Below are 27,254 nucleotides of genomic sequence, written 5' to 3' on the forward strand. Positions count from 1 at the left end.
TCTCTATCCCAGGGTGGAAATTCATTTAAATCCTTTTTTTTTAAAATGTGCACTTAAATATACCTGTGCTGACACCACCCTGCATAGTTAAATTGTGAAAACTGATCTGTGACAGGAAAATGTTGAAAATGATTAGCATTTTCTGATTTGTAGAAAGTTGTGAGTTCACATCAGGTTTGTGCATTTAGAGTTTCTAACTCTGTATTTTGATTTGTCGATTAAACTTCAAAAGAGAGTCAGTTTTGGGAGGGGGAGGAACTCAGAGGATGCAGAAATGAATAAACACCAACCAAACACTAACCCCACTGAAATGAAGAGCCATTCCTGAAGCCACAGCTCCACACACGGTACTTAATTTCCCTCCATTCACAGTCAGCCAGTTCTGGTTAGATGGGGCCCGATTGAAGTTGTCTTTGAGTTGAGTTGGAAGAGAGGTCTCAGGCTCATCACAGTACAGGCCACCCCACTGCTCATCACAGCTTGGAGTGGAGAAAGAGAAAAGTCAGCATCAAACACAGGCCCTGCCAGTGTGCTCTCAAATTAGTAAGGCCAACTCCTTTTCCTAGTCCAAGATGATGAAAGACTGGTTATCTTCACAGAGTTTGCCGTAATTCAGTTACTCTCCTTAACAGTGCTTTAGGTTAGAAATAAGCAGTGAATTAACTGCCTCTAGGTTTTCCTAAATTAGTGACTTGGGCTTATAGGTGGAAAGAAAGAAGCAACCTGAAAGAAGTCACTAAGGCCCAGTCCCTACATGACACAGCTCTGGATGGCTGATAAGCAATTGCAGATACCAAACTAACTTGGTTGGTCCTAATAATTTATGAAATCAGGCTTTTTAACAGAGACTTTGGGCCAATCAGGAATTCAAGAGGCCAGGTTCCAAATAGCAAAGGGCACTTTGGATAGTATCTGCCATCTCTGACTACAGGACTGAATCCTCTGTTCAATGTGGGAAGAAATATGAATATAGGACTGGGAAGCTCTGGGGTTGCAGAGGTCATGGTTGATATGGGCTAGAATCATTAATCAAAAGAAAGACTTCCCAGGTGTGCAGAGATTAATGGTGAAGGGAAATGTGAATTCTTTATCAGGATCTTCATTCATACTACCCCATCTAACAGTAGAGTCTTTGAAAATAAAGCACAGAGCCCTGTAGTGTACAACACACACACACACACACAGACACACACACACACACACTTTGTTTAGATCCTTCCAAAGATGCTAAGGTTCTGTAAGGATAAAATCCCAGGTCTCTCCATGAAATACACCTGGTAAATTGATCAGGTATTTATATACTTTCTTATGTAAATAACATAGGAATACCATTCAGACCACAAGTAATGCACATCATTACACATACATTCAGATCTAAGGGAGAAAAATACTTATGATGTATTATTAGAACATGCTGAACTCTTGAACCTCCTTTAATATTTTTCTCAAGGCTCAGGTGTATCACAAAAACACAGAAGAAAATAAAACAGTCAATTATAACTCAGCCTTCTCCTTAAAAGATAGCTATTGTTCATTTCCTAATCTCTAACCAAGAATGAAGATTCTATAGCCATAAGCTCCATAGTTAGCTCAATGTCAGATTTCAGGAAAAATATATAACTTAAGGTAGTTTGGGAGTGATTAAAAAACCAGTTTCAGAAAAATCTGGCTGGAATGTGAATCAGGGACTTTCTACAGAAGAAAGAAAAAAATCTACTTACACACAATTTCCTTGGATGCACCTTCCATGGCCACTACACATATCTACGCAGCCATCCCCGATATAGACATTATCTATTGCCCACGTCTGTTGCTTGTCAAAAGGAGCTGGCTGATGCCAACGGAAACGAGTGGCTTGGGACCTTTGAAGAGAAATAAAATTATAATGAAGGATGTAGTGGACAAAAGAACATGTTCTGATATGTTTAAACAAGTGCATGGAGGAGTGTAACACAAATGTATGTATACCCTCGCCTGTGTTCTGAAGAAAGTGTTGGTAATGGCAGTGTTCTTTGCCCAACTTGATTAATAAAACGAAGCCAAATTGAACTGCAATAGCTTGAGAATTGGAGAAGGAAATGGCAACCGACTCCAGTGTTCTTGCCTGGAGAATCCCAGGGACGGCAGAGCCTGGTGGGCTGCCATCTATGGGGTCGCACAGAGTCGGACACTACTGAAGCAACTTAGCAGCAGAAGCAGCTTGAGAATACATTTTGGGTCAATTATATTTCTGAGCCTTGTAAAAACAGGTTAAAACAGAAACTAAAACTAATGCTAAAACCAGTAGCCTTAGGGAGACAGTGAGCCCTGAATTTTGGGTGGAAACCACTGTGAAGGGACACCAGGTCTGCTGCTAACTTATATTTGCATTTTAGGAAAAGATGTTTGTCCTTAAGCAGTCACAAGCCCCCTGCATTTGACTTGGGGAGAGGGTTTCAACTCCCCCATGCTACCTAAGGTCAGATGCTTTTGTGCAGGGGGCACACTGATAGGCCTCACATAACATTTCGGAGGAATTCTCACAATGAGAGCCTTAGGAAGACAGTGGGGGTGTAAGTCAGAAGTATCAATGAAACCCTAGATAACTAGACAGACAAAAGAGAGGGTAGTAAGATCAGACTTACTTTATAATGATTTAAATGCAATATAAATAAAACCCAAACAGAGATTCTCCCACTACATAAGCAGAAATTTATTTGCTCACTTGCATAGCTTGGGAGGAGTGTCTTGTTCAGAAACACAAATAAACTTATGTGTTTAGAGACACTAGATGGCAGTAAAATCCAAACAATGCCTGAGGCTCAAGTGAGCTTGAACATTCAAAGAGCATGGGGGAAATAATTAGCCAAAACAACTTTTGTTTCATGGATTCATATATTTTTGTTATTAAGAGATATGTTAACTATGTGACTGAAAGATATCTGTTTTAGGCAGAACCAAATACCAAATAACAAGAATTTAAAATTTTCTAATTGAACTCATATATATTAAATTTGGGCTTTCCAGGTGGTGCTAGTGGTAAAGTACCTGCCTGACAATATAGGAGATCCAAGAGACATGGGTTCTTTCCTGGGTAGGAAAGACCCCCTGGAGAAGGGCATGCAACTCACTCCACTATTCTTGCCTGGAGAATCCCCATGAACAGAGGAGCCTGGCAGGCTTCAGTCCATGGGGTCATATAGAGTTGGACACGACTGAGAGACTTAGCACATATTAAGTTTAGAAAATAGAAAATAAATAGAACTCAAATCTTCACTCTGAAAATAAATCATTCAGTTTGATATTTCTTTACTGGGCATCTATGCACTCATTTCTTCACAACCTGTTTCGCCAGCTCCCATCTGTTCCTCTCAGCAGAGAAAAGTCGACCTAGAACCCTCCTGTTACTTCTCATTGCGTTTAACTTCAACTGCAAGCTCCTCCTTGGTCCACGAGGCTCTGCCTGAGCTGAGCCCTCTCCTTTACCCCCTTAGCCTCGCTACTTAATTCTGGAGCCTTGCTCATCCTCTCAGCTCACAAGGCTCCCCAAACTCTTGCCTCCCTTCCACTGGCATGCTTTTCTTTTGTCTCTGCCTGGTTAACCATTGTATCCTTTACGTCTTAGAGAAAAGGTCAGGTCCTCATAGAGAAATATTCTTTCAGTTCAGTTCAGTTCAGTCGCTCAGTCGGGTCCGACTCTCCGCGACCCCATGAATCACAGCACACCAGGCCTCCCTGTCCATCACCAACTCCCGGAGTTCACTCAAACTCATGTCCACAGAGTCGGTGATGCCATCCAGCCATTTCATTCTCTGTCGTCCCCTTCTCCTCCCGCCCCCAACCTTTCCCAGCATCAGAGTCTTTTCCAGTGAGTCAACTCATCGCATGAGGTGGCCAAAGTATTGCAGTTTCAGCTTTAGCATCAGTCCCAGAGCCCTTTAAAAATTACATTTCTTCCATAGCAAAAAGTTCTTTTCCTTTCATAGTATTTATAACAATTGTAGTGATATGCAACCCACTCCAGTGTTCTTGCCTGGAGAATCCCAGGGACATGGGAGCCTGGTGGGCTTCCGTCTATGGGGTCACACAGAGTTGGACACGACTGAAGTGACTTAGCAGCAGCAGCAGTGATATAGTTATTTGTCATATAGTCAAAGGTCCATATAGTCAAAGCCATGGTTTTTCCAGTAGTCATGTATGGATGTGAGAGTTGGACGACAAAGAAGGCTGAGTGCCGAGGAATTTGATGCTTTCAAACTGTGGAGTTGGAGAAGACTCTTGAGAGTCCCTTGGACCGCTAGGAGATCAAACCAGTCAATTCTAAAGGAAATCAACCCTGAATATTCATGAAAGGACTGATGCTGAACTGAAGTTCCAATACTTTGGCCACCTGATGTGAAGAGCCAACTCATTGGAAAAGACCCTGAAGCTAGGAAAGATAGAAGGTGGGAGGAGAAGGGGATGATGGAGGACCAGATAGTTGGATGGCATCACTAACTCAATGGACAAGAGTTTGAGCAAGCTCTGGGAGTTACTGATGGACAGGGAAGCCTGATGTGCTGCAGTCCATGGGGTCACAAAGAGTTGGACACAGATAAGTGACTGAACAGCAACATTCCATTGTGTGTGTGTATATCACATCTTGTTTATCCACTCATCTGTCAAGGGGCATTTAGTTTGCTTCTGTGTCTTGGTTATTGTAATAGTGCTACAATGGTTGCGTGTGTATCTTTCTGAGCTAGAGTTTTCATCTTTTTCAGATATATGCCCAGAAGTAGGATAGTTGGATGATACAGTATCTCTATTTTTAGCTTTTTAAGGCATCTCCAAACTGTTTTCCATAGTGGCTGTACCTATTTCCATTCCTACTAAGAGTGTAGGAGGGATCCCTTATCTACACACCCTCTTCAGTATTATTATTTGTAGACATGATGATGGACATTTTGACTAGTCCATCACCTTTTATCATAGCTCTTCTCACCTTTTATTAAAAGTGCCAGATTGTTTTCCTTACTTATCAGTTTATTGTTGGTGACTGCTATAGATGGGGCTTCACACACACTTACTGAGAGGATGTTAAACTGGTAGCAATAAAGATGGCTAGGAAAATTTGAATAGAAGAAGTCTTGGGAGTGGATGGGCAGGAACTGGGGGTCAGTGGTGGAGGGGGCAGTGATTTGATGACTGCTCAAGTGAGGGAGATCTTCCTAAGAGTTAGGAGATGGCAGAGCTGTGTAGCATGTGGTGGTTTTCTGATCACTCACTGGCTGTGCTGATCACAGTTCAGGTAGCCACTTAACAGACTTACAGAAGATTTAAGAGCCAGATGCACTGTTTGGGTTGATAGCTTTCATGGGGACTTCTGATCATGACATTTTCAGTTTGTACAATTTTGCAACACTCCACAGAAAATGAAACAGTAGGATATTATGCATAGAATGTGTGAAAATCAGAGTTGGCCAATGAAAGTCAAGATAAACAAGGGCTCTAATCTATATTCCCTGGGGGCTCAGATGGTAAAGCGTCTGCCTACGATGCGGGAGACTGGGGTTCAATCCCTGGGCTGGGAAGCTCTCTTGGAGAAGGAAATGGCAACCCACTCCAGTATTCTTGCCTGGAAAATCCCATGATGGAGGAGCCTGGTAGACTACAGTCCATGGGGTCACAAAGAGTTGGACATGACTGAGCTACTTCTTCACTTTAATTTATATTCCGGTCCTAGTAAATTCTATGCTCATGGTGAGTAACTTAATACATGTAAAAAGGGAGTTAAATTAGGTTATTTCTAGGGCCCCATCTCAAATGCGATTTTATATTCTTGGAAATAACTGTATCTACCCCATAAAACAGGTACATACACTATCCAATATAGTCTTACATGAAAAGGCAACACTTTCACTAAGGGATGAATTAGAAGGTAAGGTGAAAATGAAAGTCTGAAAGTTGAACTTCCAGAACTTCTTATTGTCTTGTCACAGCTTCACTATGTAAAGAGGCCAAATCACTTATGTTTACATGCTGACACTTCCCTGTCTGTAGAACTAGGAAAATGCTACTTTCCACCTCACAATGGTGTTGTGAACATTAATTAGCTCATGTTTACCAAGACTTGAAAGTGTTTTGGTGAAGTCCCTTGGCAGATGTCATCATTTATCCTGAAGATTCCTTATAATGATAGCCACCATCAGCTGCTGCTTCTTGGAATTGTGGGGAAAATAGCCCCAGAGAAGATTTCTCCATTTTCCACATCCTTGAAAGGCCTCTCCTTGCATCTTTTCTGAATTTATATCATTTCCTCTCCATTTACATCACATAGTAAGTGCTCCATAAGTGTTGCATAATAATTACACATCCATTGCTAAACAGTTAAAATGTTATTGTCAGTAGTATGGTTTCCATCATTGCTCTTCCAAGGAAACTTTTCCCACACTGTCTACACACCTTTTAATGAATTTTGATATTTATCTCAGAGTCTTTTATATCTGCTCTTTTCTTCAAAATGGCTATGTCTGCTTATGAAGTCCTGATGAGACGTCACCATCATCATGAAAAAAAGTTCTTTGATCAAAACAATACATAATTTTTAATAAGCTTTCTCACTCTTTCCTGATGTTTTCTTTACTCTCAGAGATACATAAAATATTTAAGACTAAAAAATATAGCCAATCCTCCAGTTCTACTAATGATGATATTAAAGCCCAGTACCCTAAGTCATACTGATTTACTCACAAAACCAAGACAAGGCAAGGATCTATCAGTTCATTACTACTCTGTATTATCAATAAGCAAACACTTCAAAACTCTATCTCAACCTGTATAAAATAATCCTCTTCCTACCATTATCCCTAAAATAGAACAGTTTTTAATTTGTGGACAGCTGTACCTGCCTATTGCTGCGGTATATACACACAAGTCTATCCTGACTTCTGCTATTCAGTGTCAGAGTTGAAACCTTCAGCACTCTGAGATTGAGTTAGAGGCTCTACAGTGTCTGTCTCATTTCAAAATGTGTCCCATATTTGCCTTGCTAGTCAAGCCCTTTTCTTTCTACTGGGCATAAAATTTCCTCCATGACTCTATTTCTCTGTGTTAGACAAAAGTGGAGAAAACTCCAAAGAAGATACATAAATGGCCGATAAATGCATGAAAAGATGCGAAACATTAGTCATTGTGTGCTCAGGAGCTTAAGTCATGTCCAACTCTTTGCAACCCTATGGACTGTAGCCTTCCAGGCTCCTCTGTCCATGGGGATTCTCCAGGCAAGAATACTGGAGTGGGTCGCCATGCCCTCCTCCAGGGGATCTTCCCCACTCAAGGAATAAACTGGTGTGTCTCTTATGTCTCCTGCATTGGCAGGTGGGTTCTTTACCACTAGGGTCACCTGCCAAATGCAAATTCAAACCACAGTGAGATATAACTTCCTGAAGCTTATATTTCATGCCTCCTTTCTAGAGCCTACTTGTATCAAGGTCACAGGCTGTGATGGTTCAGTTGAGGTTGAGCTGAGCCGACCTATGCTTCTTCCCAGGTGTACACCTATGAGTGGATTTACTAGTTCATATAGTAACTCTGTATTCGATATTTTGAGTTGAATAGTCACCCTATGATGACTATGATAAAAAGATGGAAGTAACAAGTGTTGGAAAGGATGTGAAGAAATGTGAACCCTCATATGCTCCTCTTAGATGCTGCGGGAAAACAAGTTATCAGTTTCTTAAAATGTTGAAATCAGAGTTATCATGCTGCTGCTGCTGGTACTAAGTCGCTTCAGTTGGGTCTGACTCTGTGTGACCCTACAAATGGCAGCCCACCAGGCTCCCCTGTCCCTGGGATTCTCCAGGCAAGAACACTGGAGTGGGTTGCCATTTCCTTCTCCAATGCATGAAAGGGAAAAGGGAAAGTGAAGTCGCTCAGTCATGTCCGACTCTTAGCGACCCCATGGACTACAGCCTACTAGACTCCTCCGTCCATGGGATTTTCCAGGCAAGAGTACTGGAGTGGGTTGCCACTCTGTCATATGACAGAGTTATCATATGATCTAGTAATTCCACTCATAGGTGTTCACCTGGGAAGAAGCATGGGTCAGCTCAACTCAGCCTCAACTGAACCATCACAGCCCACAACCAACAGGTACAAGTAGGCTCTAGAAAGGAGGCATGAACTTTGGTACGAGGTGTGTGAGTGAATTACCTGTGAAGGGCTCTAAAGGTGTGCGCCATGTCACAGGGTACACAAAGACTCTGCTCTGGGGGAGACCCTGAAGAAAAAGACACTGAACTATGAGCAAAAGAAGGAAGTCAAGCACACTTTGGGGTGGAAAGGAGAGGATGACTCTTAGAAACTGTTTTGTACGATTGTCTCATCTCACAGGTGTGAGGACTGTCAGTCAAGGAGGGAGTATACTACACTGTATTATACTATAAGCAAGTGTGAGTGTCAAGTTGCTTCAGTTGTGTCTGACTCTTTGTGCTCCTATGGACTGTAGCCCACCAGGCTCCTCTGTCCATGGGATTTCCCAAGCAATAATACTAGATTTGGTTGCCATTTCCTCCTCCAGGGGATCATCCCCACCCAGGGATTAAACCTGTGTCTCCTGTGGCTCCTACATTGGCAGGTGGATTCTTTATCACTGAGCCACCTAGGGATCCTGGACCATCCTTCAGATATGAGAAAGTTCCTACAGCTTACGAAATAACTTCATGGAGAATGACATACATTTGTTAAAACAATTAGAACCCATATATAGCATATATACAGAGCATATACCCATACAGCATAGAGATAAACCTCAGACTCTCAGATAGAACTTTGGCAGCAAATCTGACAAGTGATAAAGCTTAAGAGGAATTCAAAATTTTTGGAAGTAGCTTTACTCTCTGTAGTAGTGGAATGGAAATAGATTTAATTTGTCTTAACCTAATGCCCAATGAAACCACAGTCACAGAAAACTAACCAATCTAATCACATGGACCACAGCCTTGTCTAACTCAATGAAACTAAGCCATGCTGCATAGGGCTACCCAAGACAGACGGGTCATGGTGGAGAGTTCTGACAAAACATGGTACACTGGAGAAGGGAATGGCAAACCACTTCAGTATTTTTGCCTTGAGAACCCCATAAACAGTATGAAAGGGAAAAAGATAGGACAGTGAAAGATGAACTCCTCAGGTCGGTAGGTGCCCAATATGCTACTGGAGATCAGTGGAGAAATAACTTCAGAAAGAATGAAGAGACAGAGCCAAATCAAAATCAATACCCAGTTGTGGATGCGACTGGTGATAGAAGCAAGGTCAGATGCTGTAAAGGGCAATATTGCATAGGAACCTGGAATGTTAGGTCCATGAATCAAGGCAAATTGGAAGTGGTCAAACAGGAGATGGCAAGAGTGAACATCGACATTTTAGGAATCAGTGAACTAAAATGGCTTGAAATGGGTGAATTTAACTCAGATGACCATTATATCTACTACTGTTGGCAAGAATCCCTGAGAAGAAATGGAGTAGCCATCATAGTCAACAAAAGAGTCCGAAATGCAGTACTTGGATGCAGTCTCAAAAATGACAGAATGATCTCTGTTAGTTTCCAAGGCAAACCATTCAATATCATGGTAATCCAAGTTTATGCCCTGACCAGTAAGCTGAAGAAGCTGAACAGTGCTACGAAGACCGACAAGACATTTTAGAACCAACACCTAAAAAAGACGTCCTTTTCATTATAGGGGACTGGAATGTAAAAGTAGGATGTCAAGAAACACCTGGAGTAACAGGCAAATTTGGCCTTGGAGTTCAGAATGAAGCAGGGCAAAGCCTAATAGAGTTTTGCTAAGAGAATGCACTGGTCATAGCAAACACCCTCTTCCAACAACACAAGAGAAGCCACTACACATGGACATCACCAGATGGTCAACACCTAAATCATATTGATTATATTCTTTGCAGCCAAAGATGGAGAAGCTCTATACAGTTAGCAAAAACAAGACCGGGAGCTGACTGTGGCTCAGATCATGAACTCCTCATTGCCAAATTCAGACTTAAATTGAAGAAAGTAGGGAAAATCACTGGACCATTCATGTATGACCTAAATCAAATCCCTTACAATTATACAGTAGAAGTGAGAAATAGATTTAAGGGACTAGATCTGATAGACAGAGTGCCCGATGAACTATGGATAGAGGTTCATGACATTGTACAGGAGACAGGGATCAAATCAATCATCCAAAAAAGAAATGCAAAAAAGCACAATGGCTGTCTGATGAGGCCTTACAAACAGCTGTGAAAAGAAGAAAAGGGAAAAAGCACAGGAGAAAAGGAAAGATATACCCATCTGAATACATAGTTCCAAAGAATAGCAAGGAGAGATAAGAAAGCCTTCCTCAGTGATCAATGCAAAGAAATAGAGGAAAACAATAGAATGGGAAAGACTAGAGATCTCAATAAAATTAGAGACACCAAGGGAACATTCCATGCAAAGATGGGTAAAATAAAGGACAGAAATGGTATGGACCTAACTAACAGAAGCAGAAGATATTAAGTGGCAAGAATACACAGAAGAACTGTATAAAAAAGATTTTCACAAACCAGATATTCACAATGGTGTGATCACTCTCCTAGAGCCAGACATCTTGGAATGTGAAGTCAAGTGGGCCTTAGAAAGCTTCACTATGAACAAATTTAGTGGAGGTGATGGAATTCCAGTTGAGCAATTTCAAATCCTAAAAGATGATGCTGTGAAAGTGCTGCACTCAATATGCCAGCAAATTTGGTAAACTCAGCAGTGGCCACAGGACTGGAAAAGGTCAGTTTTCATTCCAGTCCCAAAGAAAGGCAATGCCAAAGAATGCTCAAATTACTGCACAATTGCACTCATCTCACACGCTAGTAAATAATGCTCAAAATTCTCCAAGCCAGGCTTCAGCAATATGTGAACCGTGAACTTCCAGATGTTCAAGCTGGTTTTAGAAAAGGCAGAGGAACCAGAGGTCAAATTACCAACATCCACTGCATCATTGAAAAAGCAATAGTGTTCCAGAAAAACATTTATTTCTGCTTTATTGACTATGCCAAAGCCTTTGACTGTGTGGATCACAATAAACTATGGAAAATTCTGAAAGAGATGGGAATACCAGACCACCTGACCTGCCTCTTGAGAAACCTGTATGTAGGTCAGGAAGCAACAGTTAGAACAGGACATGGAACAACAGACTGGTTTCAAATAGGAAAAGGAGTACGTCAAGGCTGTATATTGTCACTGTGCTTATTTAACTTATATGCAGAGTACATCATGAGAAATCCTGGGCTGGATGAAGCACAAGCTGGAATCAAGATTGTTGGGAGAAATATCAATAACCTCAGATATGCAGATGACACCATCTTTATGGCAGAAAGTGAAGAATAACTAAAGAGCCTCTTGATGAAAGTGAAAGAGAAGAGTGAAAAAGTTGGCTTAAAGCTCAACATTCAGAAAACTAAGATGACGGCATCCAGTCCCATCACTTCATGGCAACTAGATGGGGAAACAATAGAAACAGTGACAGACTTTATTTTGGAGGGCTCCAAAATCACTGAAGATGGTGACTGCAGCCATGAATTAAAAGATGCTTACTCCTTGGAAGGAAAGTTATGACCAACCTAGACAGCATATTAAAAAGCAGAGACATTACTTTGCCAACAAAGGTTCGTCTAGTCAAGGCTATGGTTTTTCCAGAAGTCATGTATGGATGTGAGAGTTGGACTATAAAGAAAGCTGAGCACTGAAGAATCAATGCTTTTGAACTGTGGTGTTGGAGAAGACTCTTCAGAGTTCCTTGGACTGCAAGGAGATCCAACCAGCACATCCTAAAGGAGATCAGTCCTCAGTGTTCATTGGAAGGACTGATGTTGAAGCTGAAACTCCAATACTCTTGGCCACCTGATGAGAAAAGCTGACCTATTTGAAAAGACCCTGATGTTGGGAAAGATTGAAGGCAGGAGGACAAGGAGGGAACAGAGGATGAGACAGTTGGATGGCAACACCGACTCAATGGACATAAGTTTGGATAAACTCTGGGAGTTGGTGATGGACAGGGAGGCCTGGGGTGCTGTGGCTGATGGGGTTGCAAAGACACGACTGAGTGACTGAACTGAATGCCCACATATATGTTAATATATTCTGTATGTGAAAAATTAATAGTACCATGGTTTATACCAGGCAAAATAGTTTTATGTTTTGTAGCCCTGAGACACTATCATAAATATGGTAAAGTTACACCGGCGATATTCAAAGCATCAAAATGATGTATGACAAGATAGACATGTAAGAGAAGTCCAAGACTTCCTCAACTTGTTTGAAACATTTAAACAAGATGTTCCATAATATAAATACTTGCAAAAAATCTTTCAAAAGATACTAGTAAGTTACAAATAAAGATGGAGAAAAATAGAGTATCAGAGAAAGTTTAAATAATCTCTTTTTAAAAAATGAACTTGTAATTTCCTTGAATATTTCTTCATGATGAACCCAATAAACATCGTGCTTAGTTATATGATTTTCTTAGAATAAGATATTTTCTTTGCAGATACAGTAGGTGGGAATGTCACTGAAAAATACATCTCCTCTTTAAATTTGTTTACCTGCAAAAAGGATAGACTCCTCCAACCCCATTCCACCATTCCAATCCTTCCACAGTCTTTTTGCCCCTTCTTGAGCTTATCATTATTCCTTTAATCTTCCGGCACACATTAAGAACATTCCATGCTGTGACTAAAACCACCTGGCTTCCAAAGTGTAATAGTTAATCTTTAAAGACAGTGGTATCAGTCAGGTCATTAGGGCCAGTAGAAGGGAATGGATCATCTTCAAACTGTGACTTAAAATAGCCAAGTCACACCTGAGCCTTCCTGTGGCAGCTCCCCTTCCCCGACCTTCTAGGTGGATTTAGGTTACCTGCCCTTCCATTGACTCACCCTGGTTCTCAGATGACATTTCAAGAACCTATGATGCCACTTGAGCTACCTGTTATTTTTAGGTCTGGGGTTACTAAAGAGGAGGTGGCAGATTCAGATTAGGGGATACAAAATTGATTTCAGCATCTTCCTACTTTTTCAGTCTTTCTCAAGAACTCCTGGCATCCTCGCTGCCTCTCTCTTCTAGGACCATACTCATGGGCAAGCAAGAAAGATGCAGTGCTAATTCAATTAGTACGATAGGTTAAGCCCATGGGCTCTGGCACCAGACAAGCTGTACTCATTTCTAGTATCTCACTGAAACTATTCTTTTGAAGGTCACTGACTATGTCCTTATTGAAAAACTCTAGTAAATTTATTGTGAAACTTGCTTCTTAACTCACTGTGGCATTTGTCACTGATGATCATCTCTTTCTGCTTGATATTCTAGTCTCACTTGGCTTTTGGATACCATGTTCTTCTGATTCTCCTACTTCCCTGACTGAATCCTTCTGGTTCCTCTAATAGCTATTTCCACTCATTCTGCTATTAAATTTGGGGATCTTTTCTTTTTAAATACTCTCCTCTGGAGAGCTACTGCAGTTTTATAGCATTTCCTATGACCTCTATGCTCATGTCTCCAAGGTTTATTATCTTCCCTTGGGCTTCAGTCTTCATAGCTCTGTCAAAAGGATATTTCCATCACATTTAATTCAGCATCATTTGATTAAATCTGCCATACTGCCCCTCTTGGAATCAGCTTTAGCTCATTCCTCTCACCATTTTCACAGGCTTCAAACTTTAGAGTCATCTTTTGATGTGTGCAATGAAGAAGTTAATGGCTGAGTTTTACCAATTCTTTCTTTGAAATGTCCTGCAATATCTGCTTCATCACTCTCATGTTAGCTGTAGCCCAGACTCCTGTCATCATGCACCATCATTATCACAATGCCTTTGTCTTTCTCTTACTTGAGTCTCTCTATTTTCCCATTTTTTTTTTCTTGGAAGAATAATCTCAGCTCAGAACTCACCATGGTTCATTTTCCCCACAAGTCTAAACTCCTTTGCCTTGCTTTGCAAGTGTGCTAAGTTGCATCAGACTCTGTGTGACCCTGTGGACTGTAGCCTGCCAGGCTTCCTGTCCATGGGATTCTCCAGATAAGAGTACTGGAGTGGGTGGCCATGCCAGGGGATCTTCTAGTGGTTGATCTTCCAGGGGATCTTCTGTGTCTCTTATGTCCCCTACATTGGCATGTGGGTTCTTTACCACTAGTGCCACCCAGGAAGCCCCTTGCCTCGCTTTAGCGCTTACTGTAAGTTAACCCAACTTTACTAACAATGTCCCACAGCTTTAGATATGAACTCCCTCTCTAATCAGCAATCTCTGTGCTTATCCCAGGCTCACATGTTCATGCTCTTCCACTAATTTAGGAAGTTCTTTTCCTTACCCTCCTAAATCCTAGCCATTCTTTGAGGCCAGGGCCCATCTTTTCTACAAAATCCTCTCTAACTCTGGCATTTAACACTGTCAATACTCAATACCTATAGCATTTTCAGAACGTACCTCAGCGAAGCTTTAAATTATATTCAGTATGTATTAGTTTTAAGCTATTTATTTTCCCATAATCAGGTTGTAACCTCCTCCAGGGCATAATCTTAAGGCAGTGTCCTCCCGTTACTATTGGATCACTTTGTTAAGCTAAATGAGAAAGACTTCTCAGTCTGACTGAAGTCTGGTAATAAACCTGAGATATGGTTAACACATGTGATTATGTGGTTAACTCATAAAAGTAAAAATGACTTACATTTCAGTAAATGTTTACAATGTCCCAAACATTACCATGCACATTTATGAGCTTTTTATATGGTAAAAAGTCTCCATTTTTCAGATGAGGAAACTGAAACTTAGGGACATGAAATGACTTACTTAGAAGCTCACAGGGCTGAAAAGTGGAAGCCCTCCACTAAACCACAATGCTTTTCAGTCTTTTTTTCTTCCTTTTTTTTTTTTTTTAAAAAGAATTTTATTAAAAAAGCACAAATGCAAAGAAATGAACAGAGGAAAATTTATGCGTTGAACCTGGACTGGTCACTTATGATAATATACATGCTACAATTCCATTCTCTCCAATCATTCCACCTTCACCCTCTCCCACAGAGTCCCAAAGACTGTTCTAAATGCCTATGTCTCTTTTGCAGTCTTGTCTTCCTTTCATGAAGATCTAAATTTATCAGTGTATATGGGGAGGATTAGAGACTATGATCTATCTATCGACCCCAATTCATTTAGGTTTTAACAGAGTAATATTTGGAGTGAAGTGTGGTTGTATTTAGTCTGACTGTTCCCTTTCTGATGAAAAGCACCAGCACCAGTTCGGTGTTCCAACTCAGAGAACAGGAAATCATCTTCAGCATTGCCCTTTCCCTCACAGTTCCATGTCCTTTCATCATTCAGTTCAGTTCAGTTCAGTCGCTCAGTCGTGTCCGACTCTTTGCGACCCCATGAATCACAGCACTCCAGGCCTCCCTGTCCATCACCAACTCCCAGAGTTCACTCAAACTCATGTCCATCGAGTCGGTGATGCCATCCAGCCATTTCATTCTCTGTCGTCCCCTTCTTCTCCCGCCCCCAATCCTTCCCAGCATCAGAGTCTTTTCCAGTGAGTCAACTCGTTGCATGAGGTGGCCAAAGTATTGGAGTTTCAGCTTTAGCATCAGTCCTTCCAATGAACACCCAGGATTGATCTCCTCTAGAATGGACTGGTTGGATCTCCTTGCAGTCCAAGGGACTCTCAAGAGTCTTCTCCAACACCACAGTTCAAAAGCATCAATTCTTCGGCGATCAGCTTTCTTCACAGTCCAATTCTCACATCCATACATGACCACTGGAAAAACCATAGCCTTGACTAGACGGACCTTGGTTGGCAAAGTAATGTCTCTGCTTTTTAATATACTATCAAGGTTGGTCATAACTTTCCTTCCAAGGAGTAAATGTCTTTTAATTTCCTGGCTGCAATCAACATCTGCAGTGATTTTGGAGCCCCCCAAAATAAAGTCAGCCACTGTTTCCACTGTTTTCCCATCTATTTCCCATGAAATGATGGGACCAGATGCCATAATCTTTGTTTTCTGAATGTTGAGCTTCAAGCCAACCTTTTCACTCTCTTCTTTCACTTTCATCAAGAGACTTTTGAGTTCCTCTTCACTTTCTGCCATAAGGGTAGTGTCAGCTGCATATCTGAGGTTATTGATATTTCACTCAGCAATCTTGATTCCAGCTTGTGCCTTTCATCATTAAGTTCAGTCAATTTTATTGCCACTATTTTTCTTGAATTTACTCCTCGTGAATTTACTCCCTTCTTTTCATGTCTGCCACATCTTAGTCCAAGCTACCAGGAGTTACTATCTCTTTAAGGGAATCCTTACATCTACTTCTACTCTTATCCTCCCCAACTCGTCTCCAGTTAGAATGAGCTTTTATAGAGTAACATTGCATAGGAACCTGGAATGTTAGGTCCATGAATCAAGGCAAATTGGAAGTGGTCAAACAGGAGATGGCAAGAGTGAACGTAGACATTCTAGGAATCAGTGAGCTAAAATGGACTGGAATGGGTGAATTTAACTCAGATGACCATTATATCTACTACTGTGGGCAGGAGTCCCTTAGAAGAAATGGAGTAGCCATCATGGTCAACAAAAGAGTCTGAAATGCTGTACTTGGATGCAATCTCAAAAACGACAGAATGATCTCTGTTTCCAAGGCAAACCATTCAATATTACAGTAATCCAAGCCTATGCCCCAACCAGTAACATTGAAGAAGCCGAAGTTGAACGGTTCTATGAAGACCTACAAGACCTTTTAGAGCTAACACACAAAAAAGATGTCCTTTTCATTATAGGGGACTGGAATGCAAAAGTAGGAAGTCAAGAAACACCTGGAGTAACAGGCAAATTTGGCCTTGGAGTTCAGAATGAAGCAGGGCAAAGCCTAATAGAGTTTTGCCAAGAGAATGCACTGGTCATAGCAAACACCCTCTTCCAACAACACAAGAGAAGACTCTACACATGGACATCACCAGATGGTCAACATCAAAATCAGATTGATTATATTCTTTGCAGCCAAATATGGAGAAGTTCTATACAGTTAGCAAAAACAAGACCAGGAGCTGACTGTGGCTCAGATCATGAATTCCTTATTGCCAAATTCAGACTTAAATTGAAGAAAGTAGGGAAAACCACTAGACCATTCAGATATGACCTAAATCAAATCCCTTATGATTATACAGTGGAAGTGAGAAACAGATTTAAGGGACTAGATTTGATAGATAGAGTGCCTGATGAACTCTGGACGGAGGTTTGTGACATTGTACAGCAGACAGGGACCAAGACCATCCCCATGGAAAAGAAATGCAAAAAGCAAAATGGCTGTCTGAGGAGGCCTTACAAATAGCTGTGAAAAGAGAAGTGAAAAGCAAAGGAAAAAAGGAAAGATATAAGCATCTGAATGCAGAGTTCCAAAGAATAGCAAGGAGAGATAAGAAAGCCTTCCTCAGCGATCAATACAAAGAAATAGAGGAAAACAACAGAATAGGAAAAACAAGAAAATTTATCTCTTCAAGAAAATTAGAGATACCAAGGGAACATTTCATGCAAAGATGGGCTCGATAAAAGACAGACATGGTATGGACCTAACAGAAGCAGAAGATATTAAGAAGAGGTGGCAAGAATACACAGAAGAACTGTACAAAAAAGATCTTCACGACCAAGATAATCACGATGGTGTGATCACTGACCTAGAGCCAGACATCTTGGAATGTGAAGTCAAGTGGGCCTTAGAAAGCATCACTACGAACAAAGCTAGTGGAGGTGATGGAATTCCAATTGAGCTGTTTCAAATCCTGAAAGATGATGCTATGAAAGTGATGCACTCAATATGCCAGCAAATTTGGAAAACTCAGCAGTGGCCACAGGACTGGAAAGGGTCAGTCTTCATTCCAATCCCAAAGAAAGGCAATGCCAAAGAATGCTCAAACTACCGCACAATTGTACTCATCTCACACACTAGTAAAGTCATGCTCAAAATTCTCCAAGCCAGGCTTCAGCAATATGTGAACCGTGAACTTCCAGATGTTCAAGCTGGTTTTAGAAAAGGCAGAGGAACCAGAGATCAAATTACCAACATCCACTGGATCATCGAAAAAGCAAGACAATTCCAGAAAAACATCTATTTCTGCTTCATTGACTATGCCAAAGCCTTTGACTGTGTGGATCACAACAAACTGGAAAGTTCTGAAAGAGATGGGAATACCAGACCACCTGACCTGCCTCTTGAGAAACCTGTATGCAGGTCAGGAAGCAAAAGTCAGAATCGGACAAGGAACAACAGACTGGTTCCAAATAGGAAAAGGAGTACATCAAGGTTATATATTGTCACCCTGCTTATTTAACTTATGTGCAGAGTACATCATGAGGAACGCTGGGCTGGAAGAAGCACAAGCTGGAATCAAGATTTCTGGGAAAAATATCAATAACTTCAGATATGCAGATGACACCACCCTTATGGCAGAAAGTGAAGAGCAACTCAAAAGCCTCTTGATGAAAGTGAAAGAGAGTGAAAATGTTGGCTTGAAGCTCAACATTCAGAAAACAAAGATCATGGCATCTGGTCCCATCACTTCATGGGAAATAGATGGAAAAACAGTGGAAACAGTGTCAGACTTTGTTTCTTGGGGCTCCAAAATCACTGCGGATGCTGATTGCAGCCCTGAAATTAAAAGATGCTTACTCCTTGGAAGGAAAGTTATGACCAACCTAGATAGCATATTAAAAAGCAGAGGCATTACTTTGCCAACCAAGGTCCATCTAGTCAAGGCTATGGTTTTTCCAGTGGTCATGTATGATGTGAGAGTTGGACTGTGAAGAAAGCTGATTGCTGAAGATTTGATGCTTTTTAACTGTGGTGTTGGAGAAGACTCTTGAGAGTCCCTTGGACTGCAAGGAGATCCAACCAGTCCATTCTAAAGGAGATCAATCCTGGGTGTTCATTGGAAGGACTGATGCTAAAGCTGAAGCTCCAATACTTTGGCCACCTCATGCGAAGAGTTTACTCACTGGAAAAGACTCTGATGCTGGGAGGGATTGGGGGCAGGAGGAGAAGGGGACGACGCAGAATGAGATGGCTGAATGGCATCACCAACTCGATGAACATGAGTTTGAGTGAACTCTGGGAGTTGGTGATGGACAGGGAGGCCTGGCGTGCTGTGATTCATGGGGTCGCAAAGAGTCGGACACGACTGAGCGACTGAACTGAACTGAAATGCAAATCTGATTATGTCTCCAAAATCCCAAAGCACTTTATCAGGCTTCCAGCATTCATATAACAAACCCCTAAAACTTCAGTACAACCAACAATTCTCTTCATGATCTGACATCATCTTACATCTCACCCCACTTTCTCTCTTGGTGTCTGATTCATTCTTTAAGCATCTCAAATATGCCTGCTTTTCCCCACTACTGGCTGTTTTCCTTACCTGGAACACTTCTCTTTCAGTTCAGTTCAGTTCAGTTCCTCAGTCTTGTCCAACTCTTTGCAACCCCATGAACAGCAGCATGCTAGGCCACACTTCTCTTTACTCTTCTCCTATTTTACACTTATCCTTCCTTTATTCTTAATGCAATTATAATTTTCTCAAGAAAGTGTTCCTTGACCTTCTTTATCAAGACAAACCTCTCTATAATGTATAATTTCTTAGCACCATGCAAGGCTCCTCCATCACTGATGAGTTGAACTTCGTATTTACCTCTCTGATTACCATTGGTTTCTTTCCCCCACTGGACTAAAAGTTCCTTGATGCAGGGCTAAGTTCAGCCCCTCACACAGATCTAGCTCACGATTAAGTACTTTAAAAATACATGCTTAGGGGAGAAGGAACAAGATGGCGGAGGAATAGGACGGCGAGACCACTCTCTCCCCCACAAATTCATCAAAAGAACATTTGAACGTGGAGTAAAGTCCACAAAACAACTTCTGAATGCTGGCAGAGGACATCAGGCACCCAGAAAAGCAGTCCATTGTCTTTGAAAGGAGGTAGGAAAAAACATAAAAAATAAAAAGAGACGCAAAAGAAGTAAGGACGGAGCTCCGTCCCGGGAAGGGAGGCTTTAAAAAGAGAGAAGTTTCCAAACACCAGGAAGCACTCTCACTGGCGAATCTGTGGTGAGCCTTGGAAGCTCAGAGGGCCACATAACCGGGAGGAAAAAGAAAGAAATAATTAAAACCCACAGATTACCCTCCAAACGGTAACTCCCAGCGGAGAAGCAGCGCAGACGCCTGCATACACCATTAGCAAGCGGGGGCTGGGTAGGGAGGAGCCGGCTAAACTGCTTAGAGAGAGGACTGGGCTTGAATGCCGCGAGAACAATCTGAGAGAACTGGGGATAGCAAAGCAGACTGGGATAGCTTCCCCACGAAAAGGCGGAAAGCTCTAACCTAAGACTCCTCCAGCCCCGCTCACAGAACAAAGGACTGAGCAGAGTGAGCCGGCTGCGGTCGGTTCATCCCCTATCCCCCCCGCCAAGACAGGCAGGGAGGGCAGCCAGAGCCAGAGGGGGCAACCGTGGCCCCAGAAAGGCATCCGATACAAACTGCAGGCAGGCTTGTTGCTAATCAAGACTTCTTGGGCTTGGGCCGGTCGATATCCGCCTGAGAAGGTGCGCCTGTTGTACACCCAGAAAACCGAGTGGCAGGGACTAGGGAGGTGATAAGTCGTAGCGACTGCGCTCGCCAAACACCTGGTCACCTGAGCTGCTCGGACAGGGGAAGGCACAAAACGCAGGCACAGCCAAGTCTGCGCCTTTGTGGAGTACCCGAGAACCTGAACTTGAGCTGCTCAGACCTGGGTAGTGCATACAACCCAGCGCCAGCCTCAGACAGTTCCTGGCAGAGCAACCTAGAGCCTGTGCAGTGGACTGGGACAGCACACGCGCTGTGAGCGGGGGCAAACCCAGTGTGGCCGAGACGCTGCGAGCACTCCCCACAGACGCCAGAGATATTTGTCTGCAGTGTTCCTCCCTTCCCAGAACAGGACTGAACAAGTGAGCCTTAAAAAGTGTCCACCCGCCCCCAAATATCAGGGTGGAAATTAGACACTGAAGAGACCAGCAAACAGAAACTAAAACAGAGGGAACCACCTTGGAAATGACAGATAGAGTAGTCTAGAGGCTACTCCAAGAATAAGAACAAAAACCAGAGGCAAGAGGCTTAAGCCCGAATCCTGAGAACACAAGAGAACTCCTGACTCCAGGCAACACTAATCGATAGGAGCACATCAAACGTCTCCATACCTACACTAAAACCAAGCACCACCCAAGGGTCAACAAGTTCCAGAGCAAGACATACCATGCAAATTCTCCAGCAACACAGGAAAATAGCCCTGAGCTTCAATATACAGGCTGCCCAAAGTCACTCCAAACCCACTGACATCTCATAACTCATTACTGGACAATTCATTGCACTCCAGAGAGAAGAAATTCAGCTCCACCCACCAGAACACCGACACAAGATTCCCTAATCAGGGAACCTTGACAAGTCACCCGTCCAACCCCACACACAGCGAGGAAACTACATAATGAGAACTCCACAAACGGCCAGAAGAGGGAAAGGCCACCCCAAGCAAAGCAATATAAGCAAGATGAAGAGGCAGAGAAATACCCAACAAGTAAAGGAACAAGTTAAATGCCCACCAACACAAACAAAAGAGGAAGATATAGGGAATCTACCTGATAAAGAATTTCGAATTTTGGTGGTGAAAATGATTCAAAATCTTGAAAGCAAAATGGAATTACAGATAAATAACCTGGAGAAAAGGATTGAGAAGATGGAAGAAAGGTTTAATAAGGACTTAGAGGAAATAAAAAAGAGTCAATATACAATGAATAATGCAATAGATGAGATCAGAAACACTCTGGAGGGAACAAACAGTAGAATAACAGAGGCAGAAGACAAGATAAGCGAGCTAGAAGATAGAATTGTAGAAATAAATGAAACAGAGAGGAAAAAAGAAAAACGAATTAAAAGAAATGAGGACAATATCAGAGACCTCTGGGACAATGTTAAATGCTCCAACATTCGAATCATAGGAGTCCCAGAAGAAGAAGACAAAAAGAAAGACCATGAGAGAATACTTGAGGAGATAATAGTTGAAAACTTCCCTAAAATGGGGAAAGAAACAATCACCCAAGTCCAAGAAACCCAGAGAGTCCCCAACAGGATAATCCCAAGGCGAAATACTCCAAGACACATATTAATCAAATTAACAAAGATCAAACACAAAGAACAAATATTAAAAGCAGCAAGGGAAAAGCAGCAAATAACACACAAGGGTATTCCCATAAGGATAACAGCTGATCTTTCAACATAAACTCTTCAGGCCAGGAGGGAATGGCAAGACATACTTAAAGTGATGAAAGAAAATAACCTATAGCCCAGATTACTGTACCCAGCAAGGATCTCATTCAAATATGAAGGAGAAATCAAAAGCTTTACAGACAAGCAAAAGCTGAGAGAATTCAGCATCACCAAACCAGCTCTCCAACAAATGCTAAAGGATCTTCTCTAGGAAACACAGAAAAGGTGTATAAACTCGAACCCAAAGCAATAAAGAAAATGGCTACGGAATCATACTTATCAATAATTACCTTAAACATAAATGGGTTGAATGTCCCAACCAAAAGACAAAGGCTGGCTGAATGGATACAAAAACAAGACCCCCATATATATTGCCTACAAGAGACCCACCTCAAAACGAGGGACACTTACAGACTGAAAGTGAAGGGCTGGAAAAAGATATTCCATGCAAATAGAGACCAAAAGAAAGCAGGAGTAGCAATACTCATATCAGATAAAATAGACTTTAAGACAAAGGCTGTGAAAAGAGACAAAGAAGGAAACTACATAATGATCAAAGGATCATTCCAAGAAGAAGATATAAAAATTATAAATATTTATGCACCCAACATAGGAGCACCGCAATATGTAAGACAATTACTAACAAGTATGAAAGGGGAAATTAACAATAATGCAATAATAGTGGGAGATTTTAATACCCCACTTACATCTATGGATAGATCAACTAAACAGAAAATTAACAAGGAAACACAAACTTTAAATGATACAATAGACCAGTTAGACCTAATAGATCTCTATAGGACATTTCATCCCAAAACAATGAATTTCACCTTTTTCTCAAGCGTACACGGAACCTTTTCCAGGATAGATCACATCCTGGGCTATAAATCTAGCCTTGGTAAATTCAAAAAAATTGAAATCATTCCAAGCATCTTTTCTGACCACAATGCAGTAAGATTAGATCTCAACTACGGGAGAAAAACCATTAAAAATGCCAACATATGGAGGCTGAACTGTAACACACTGCTGAATAATGAACAAATCATAGAAGAAATCAAAAGAGAAATCAAAATATGCATAGAAATGAATGAAAATGAAAACACAACAACCCAAAACCTCTGGGACACTGTAAAAGCAGTGCTAAGGGGGAAGTTCATAGCAATACAGGCACACCTCAAGAAACAAGAAAAAAGTCAACTAAATAACCTAACTCTACATCTAAAGCAGCTAGAAAAGGAAGAAATGAAGAACCCCAGGGTCAGTAGAAGGAAAGAAATCGTAAAAATTAGGGCAGAGATAAATGCAAAAGAAACAAAAGAGACCATAGCAAAAATCAACAAAGCCAAAAGCTGGTTCTTTGAGAAGGTAAATAAAATTGACAAACCACTAGCCAGACTCATCAAGAAACAAAGGGAGAAGAACCAAATCAATAAAATTAGAAATGAAAGTGAAGAGATCGCAACTGACAACACAGAAATACAAAGGATTATTAGAGAATACTATCAGCAATTATATGGCAATAAAATGAATAACCTGGAAGAAATGGATAAATTCCTAGAAAAGCACAACTTTCCAAAACTGAACCAGGAAGAAATAGAAAATCTGAACAGACCCATCACAAGCACGGAACTAGAGGATGTAATCAGAAATCTTCCAGCAAACAAAAGCCCAGGTCCAGACAGCTTCACAGTTGAATTCTACCAAAAATTTAGAGAAGAGCTAACACCTATTCTACTCAAACTCTTCCAGAAAATTGCTGAGGAAGGGAAACTTCCAAACTCATTCTATGAGGCCACCATCACCCTAATCCCAAAACCTGGTAAAGATCCCACAAAAAAAGAAAACTACAGGCCAATACCACTGATGAACATAGGTGTAAAAATCCTTAACAAAATTCTATCAATCAGAATCCAACAACATATTAAGAAGATCATACATCATGACCAAGTGGGCTTTATCCCAGGAATGCAAGGATTCTTCAATATCCACAAATCAATCAATATAATACACCACATTAACAAACTGAAAAATAAAAATCATAGGATTATCTCATAGATGCAAAGAAAGCCTTCGACAAAATTCAACATCCATTTATGATAAAAACCCTCCAGAAAGTGGGAATAGAAGGGACATATCTCAACATAATAAAAGCTATATATGACAAACCCACAGCAAACATTATCCTCAATGGTGAAAAACTGAAAGCATTTCCCCTAAAGTCAGGAACAAGACAAGGGTGCCCACTCTCACCACTACTATTCAACATCGTTCTGGAAGTTTTGGCTATAGCAATCAGAGCAGAAAAAGACATAAAAGGAATCCAAATTGGAAAAGAAGAAGTAAAACTTTCACTATTCACTGATGACATGATCCTCTACACAGAAAACCCTAAAGACTCTACCAGAAAACTACTAGAGCTAATCAATGAATACAGTAAAGTTTCAGGATATAAAATCAACACACAGAAATCCCTTGCATTCCTATACACTAATAATGAGAAAATAGAAAGAGAAATTAAGGAAACTATTCCATTCACTGTTGCAACGAAAAGAACTAAATACTTAGGAATTTATCTACCTAAGGAAACAAAAGACTTGTACATAGAAAACTATAAAACACTAGTGAAAGTAATCAAAGAGGACACTAATAGATGGAGAAATATATCGTGTTCGTGGACTGGAAGAATAAATATTGTGAAAATGAGTATACTACCCAAAGTAATTTATACATTCAATGCAATCCCTATCAAGCTACCAACAATATTTTTCACAGAACTAGAACAAATAATCTCACAATTTGTATGGAAATACAAAAACCCTCGAACAGTCAAAGCAATCTTGAGGAAGAATAATGGAACTGGGGGAATTAACCTGCCGGACTTCAGGCTCTACTACAAAGCCACAGTCATCAAGACAGTATGGTACTGGCATAAAGACAGAAATATAGATCAATGGAACAAAATAGAAAGCCCAGAGATAAATCCACGCACCTATGGACACCTTATCTTTGACAAAGGAGGCAAGAATATAAAATGGAGAAAAGACAGTCTCTTTAACAAGTGGTGCTGGGAAAACTGGTCAGCCACTTGTAAAAGAATGAAACTAGAACACTTCCTAACACCATACATCAAAATAAACTCAAAATGGATTAGAGAGCTAAACGTAAGACCAGAAAATATAAAACTCCTAGAGGAGAACGTAGGCAAAACACTCTCCGACATAAATCACAGCAGGATCCTCCAAGACCCACCTCCCAGAATATTGGAAATAAAAGCAAAAATAAACAAATGGGACCTAATTAAAATCAAAAGCTTCTGCACAGCAAAGGAAACTATAAATAAGGTGAAAAGACAGCCTTCAGAATGGGAGAAAATAATAGCAAATGAAGCAACTGATAAAGGATTCATCTCCAAAATATACAAGCAACTCCTGCAGCTCAATTCTAGAAAAATAAATGACCCAATCAAAAAATGGGCCTAAGAACTAAACAGACATTTCTCCAAAGAAGACATAAAGATGGCTAACAAACACATGAAAAAATGTTCAACATCCCTCATAATCAGAGAAATGCAAATCAAAACCACAATGAGATACCATTTCACACCAGTCAGAATGGCTGCTATCCAAAAGTCTACATGCAATAAATGCTGGAGAGGGTGTGGTGGGAATGCAAACTAGTACAGCCACTATGGAGAACAGTGTGGAGATTCCTCAAAAAACTGGAAATAGAACTGCCATATGATCCAGCAATCGCACTCCTGGGCATATACACCTAGGAAACCAGAATTGAAAGAGACACATGTACTCCAATGTTCATTGCAATACTGTTTATAATAGCCAGGACATGGAAGCAACCTCGATGTCCATGTGCAGACGAATGGATAAGAAAGCTTTGGTACACATACACAGTGGAGTATTACTCAGCCATTAAAAAGAATGCATTTGAACCAGTTCTAATGAGGTGGATGAAACTGGAGCCTATTATACAGAGTGAAGTAAGTCAGAAAGAAAAACACCAATACAATATACTAACGCATATATATGGAATTTAGAAAGATGCAAATGATAACCCTGGGTACGAGACAGCAAAAGAGACACAGATGTATAGAACAGTCTTTGGGACTCTGTGGGAGAGGGTGAGGGTGGGATGATTTGGGAGAATGGCATTGAAACATGTATGTTGTCATATGTGAAACGAATCACCAGTTCAGGGTCGATGCATGTTACAGAATGCTCAGGGCTGGTGTGCGGGGATGACCCAGAGGGAGGATAAAGGGAGGAGGGAGATGGGAGGGGGGTTCAGGAAGGGGAACTCATGTACACCCGGGGTGGATTCATGTCAGTGTATGGCAAAACCAACCAATATAATATTGTAAAATAATTAGCCTCCAATAAAAAAAAATACATGCTTAATGATTGACTTAATGAATGAATAATCACTACTGATAACTACCAGTCATTTCAGTTTGGCTAATGGTTTGATGTCAATTTGTGGACACCCAACCTCAGCTGACTCTTTCTACCACTGTGCCAACAATAATGGTATACTAGATTTGTGGTCACACGATAAGTGAGTGAGCAAACCTACAGCTGGCACATTGTCAGTCACTCTTAATCCCCACTTAAGCACGTGACTTTAAGTCGTCAGCATCATGTCTGTTTATAATGAAGAACTACAAACTAAAATCCTCAATTCTGTCCTGAGGGGCAACATAAACATTGAATTCCCAGTATTTGGCAGCTATTGAGGCAGTTCAACTCAAAATAAGTACCATATTTAAAAAGCAACTGTATGTAAGAGCCGATAAAGTACACTGACAAGCTTGAGACAAAGTGTTCTGAATCTGGCTCTTGTTCTAATTGATCTGTGGCATAGTGCAGAGCATGACTAGAAGGGGGTCTGGCTTGGGTTCCATCCCTGCACATTTCTTTCTAAATTACCTAGAGGG

The 27,254-nt window shown here is 41.1% G+C and overlaps 1 protein-coding gene across 1 annotated transcript in view; it reads right to left on the bottom strand.

Moving 5' to 3' along the window:
- Positions 1-27,254, bottom strand: part of RELN (reelin) — a 593,433-nt gene that overhangs the window by 46,855 nt on the left and 519,324 nt on the right. Inside the window, exons 47-48 of the mRNA XM_055420724.2 lie at positions 1,722-1,862; positions 302-479 (exon numbers count right to left, since the gene is read on the bottom strand). Coding sequence (XP_055276699.2) covers positions 302-479; positions 1,722-1,862 — 319 coding nt within the window. The remainder of the gene's footprint in view (positions 1-301; positions 480-1,721; positions 1,863-27,254) is intronic.

The sequence above is a fragment of the Moschus berezovskii genome, chromosome 3 (genome assembly GCF_049115385.1).
Source record: "Moschus berezovskii isolate FMDL1 chromosome 3, NW_MosBer_1.0, whole genome shotgun sequence".
NCBI classification, from domain to species: Eukaryota; Metazoa; Chordata; class Mammalia; order Artiodactyla; family Moschidae; genus Moschus; species Moschus berezovskii.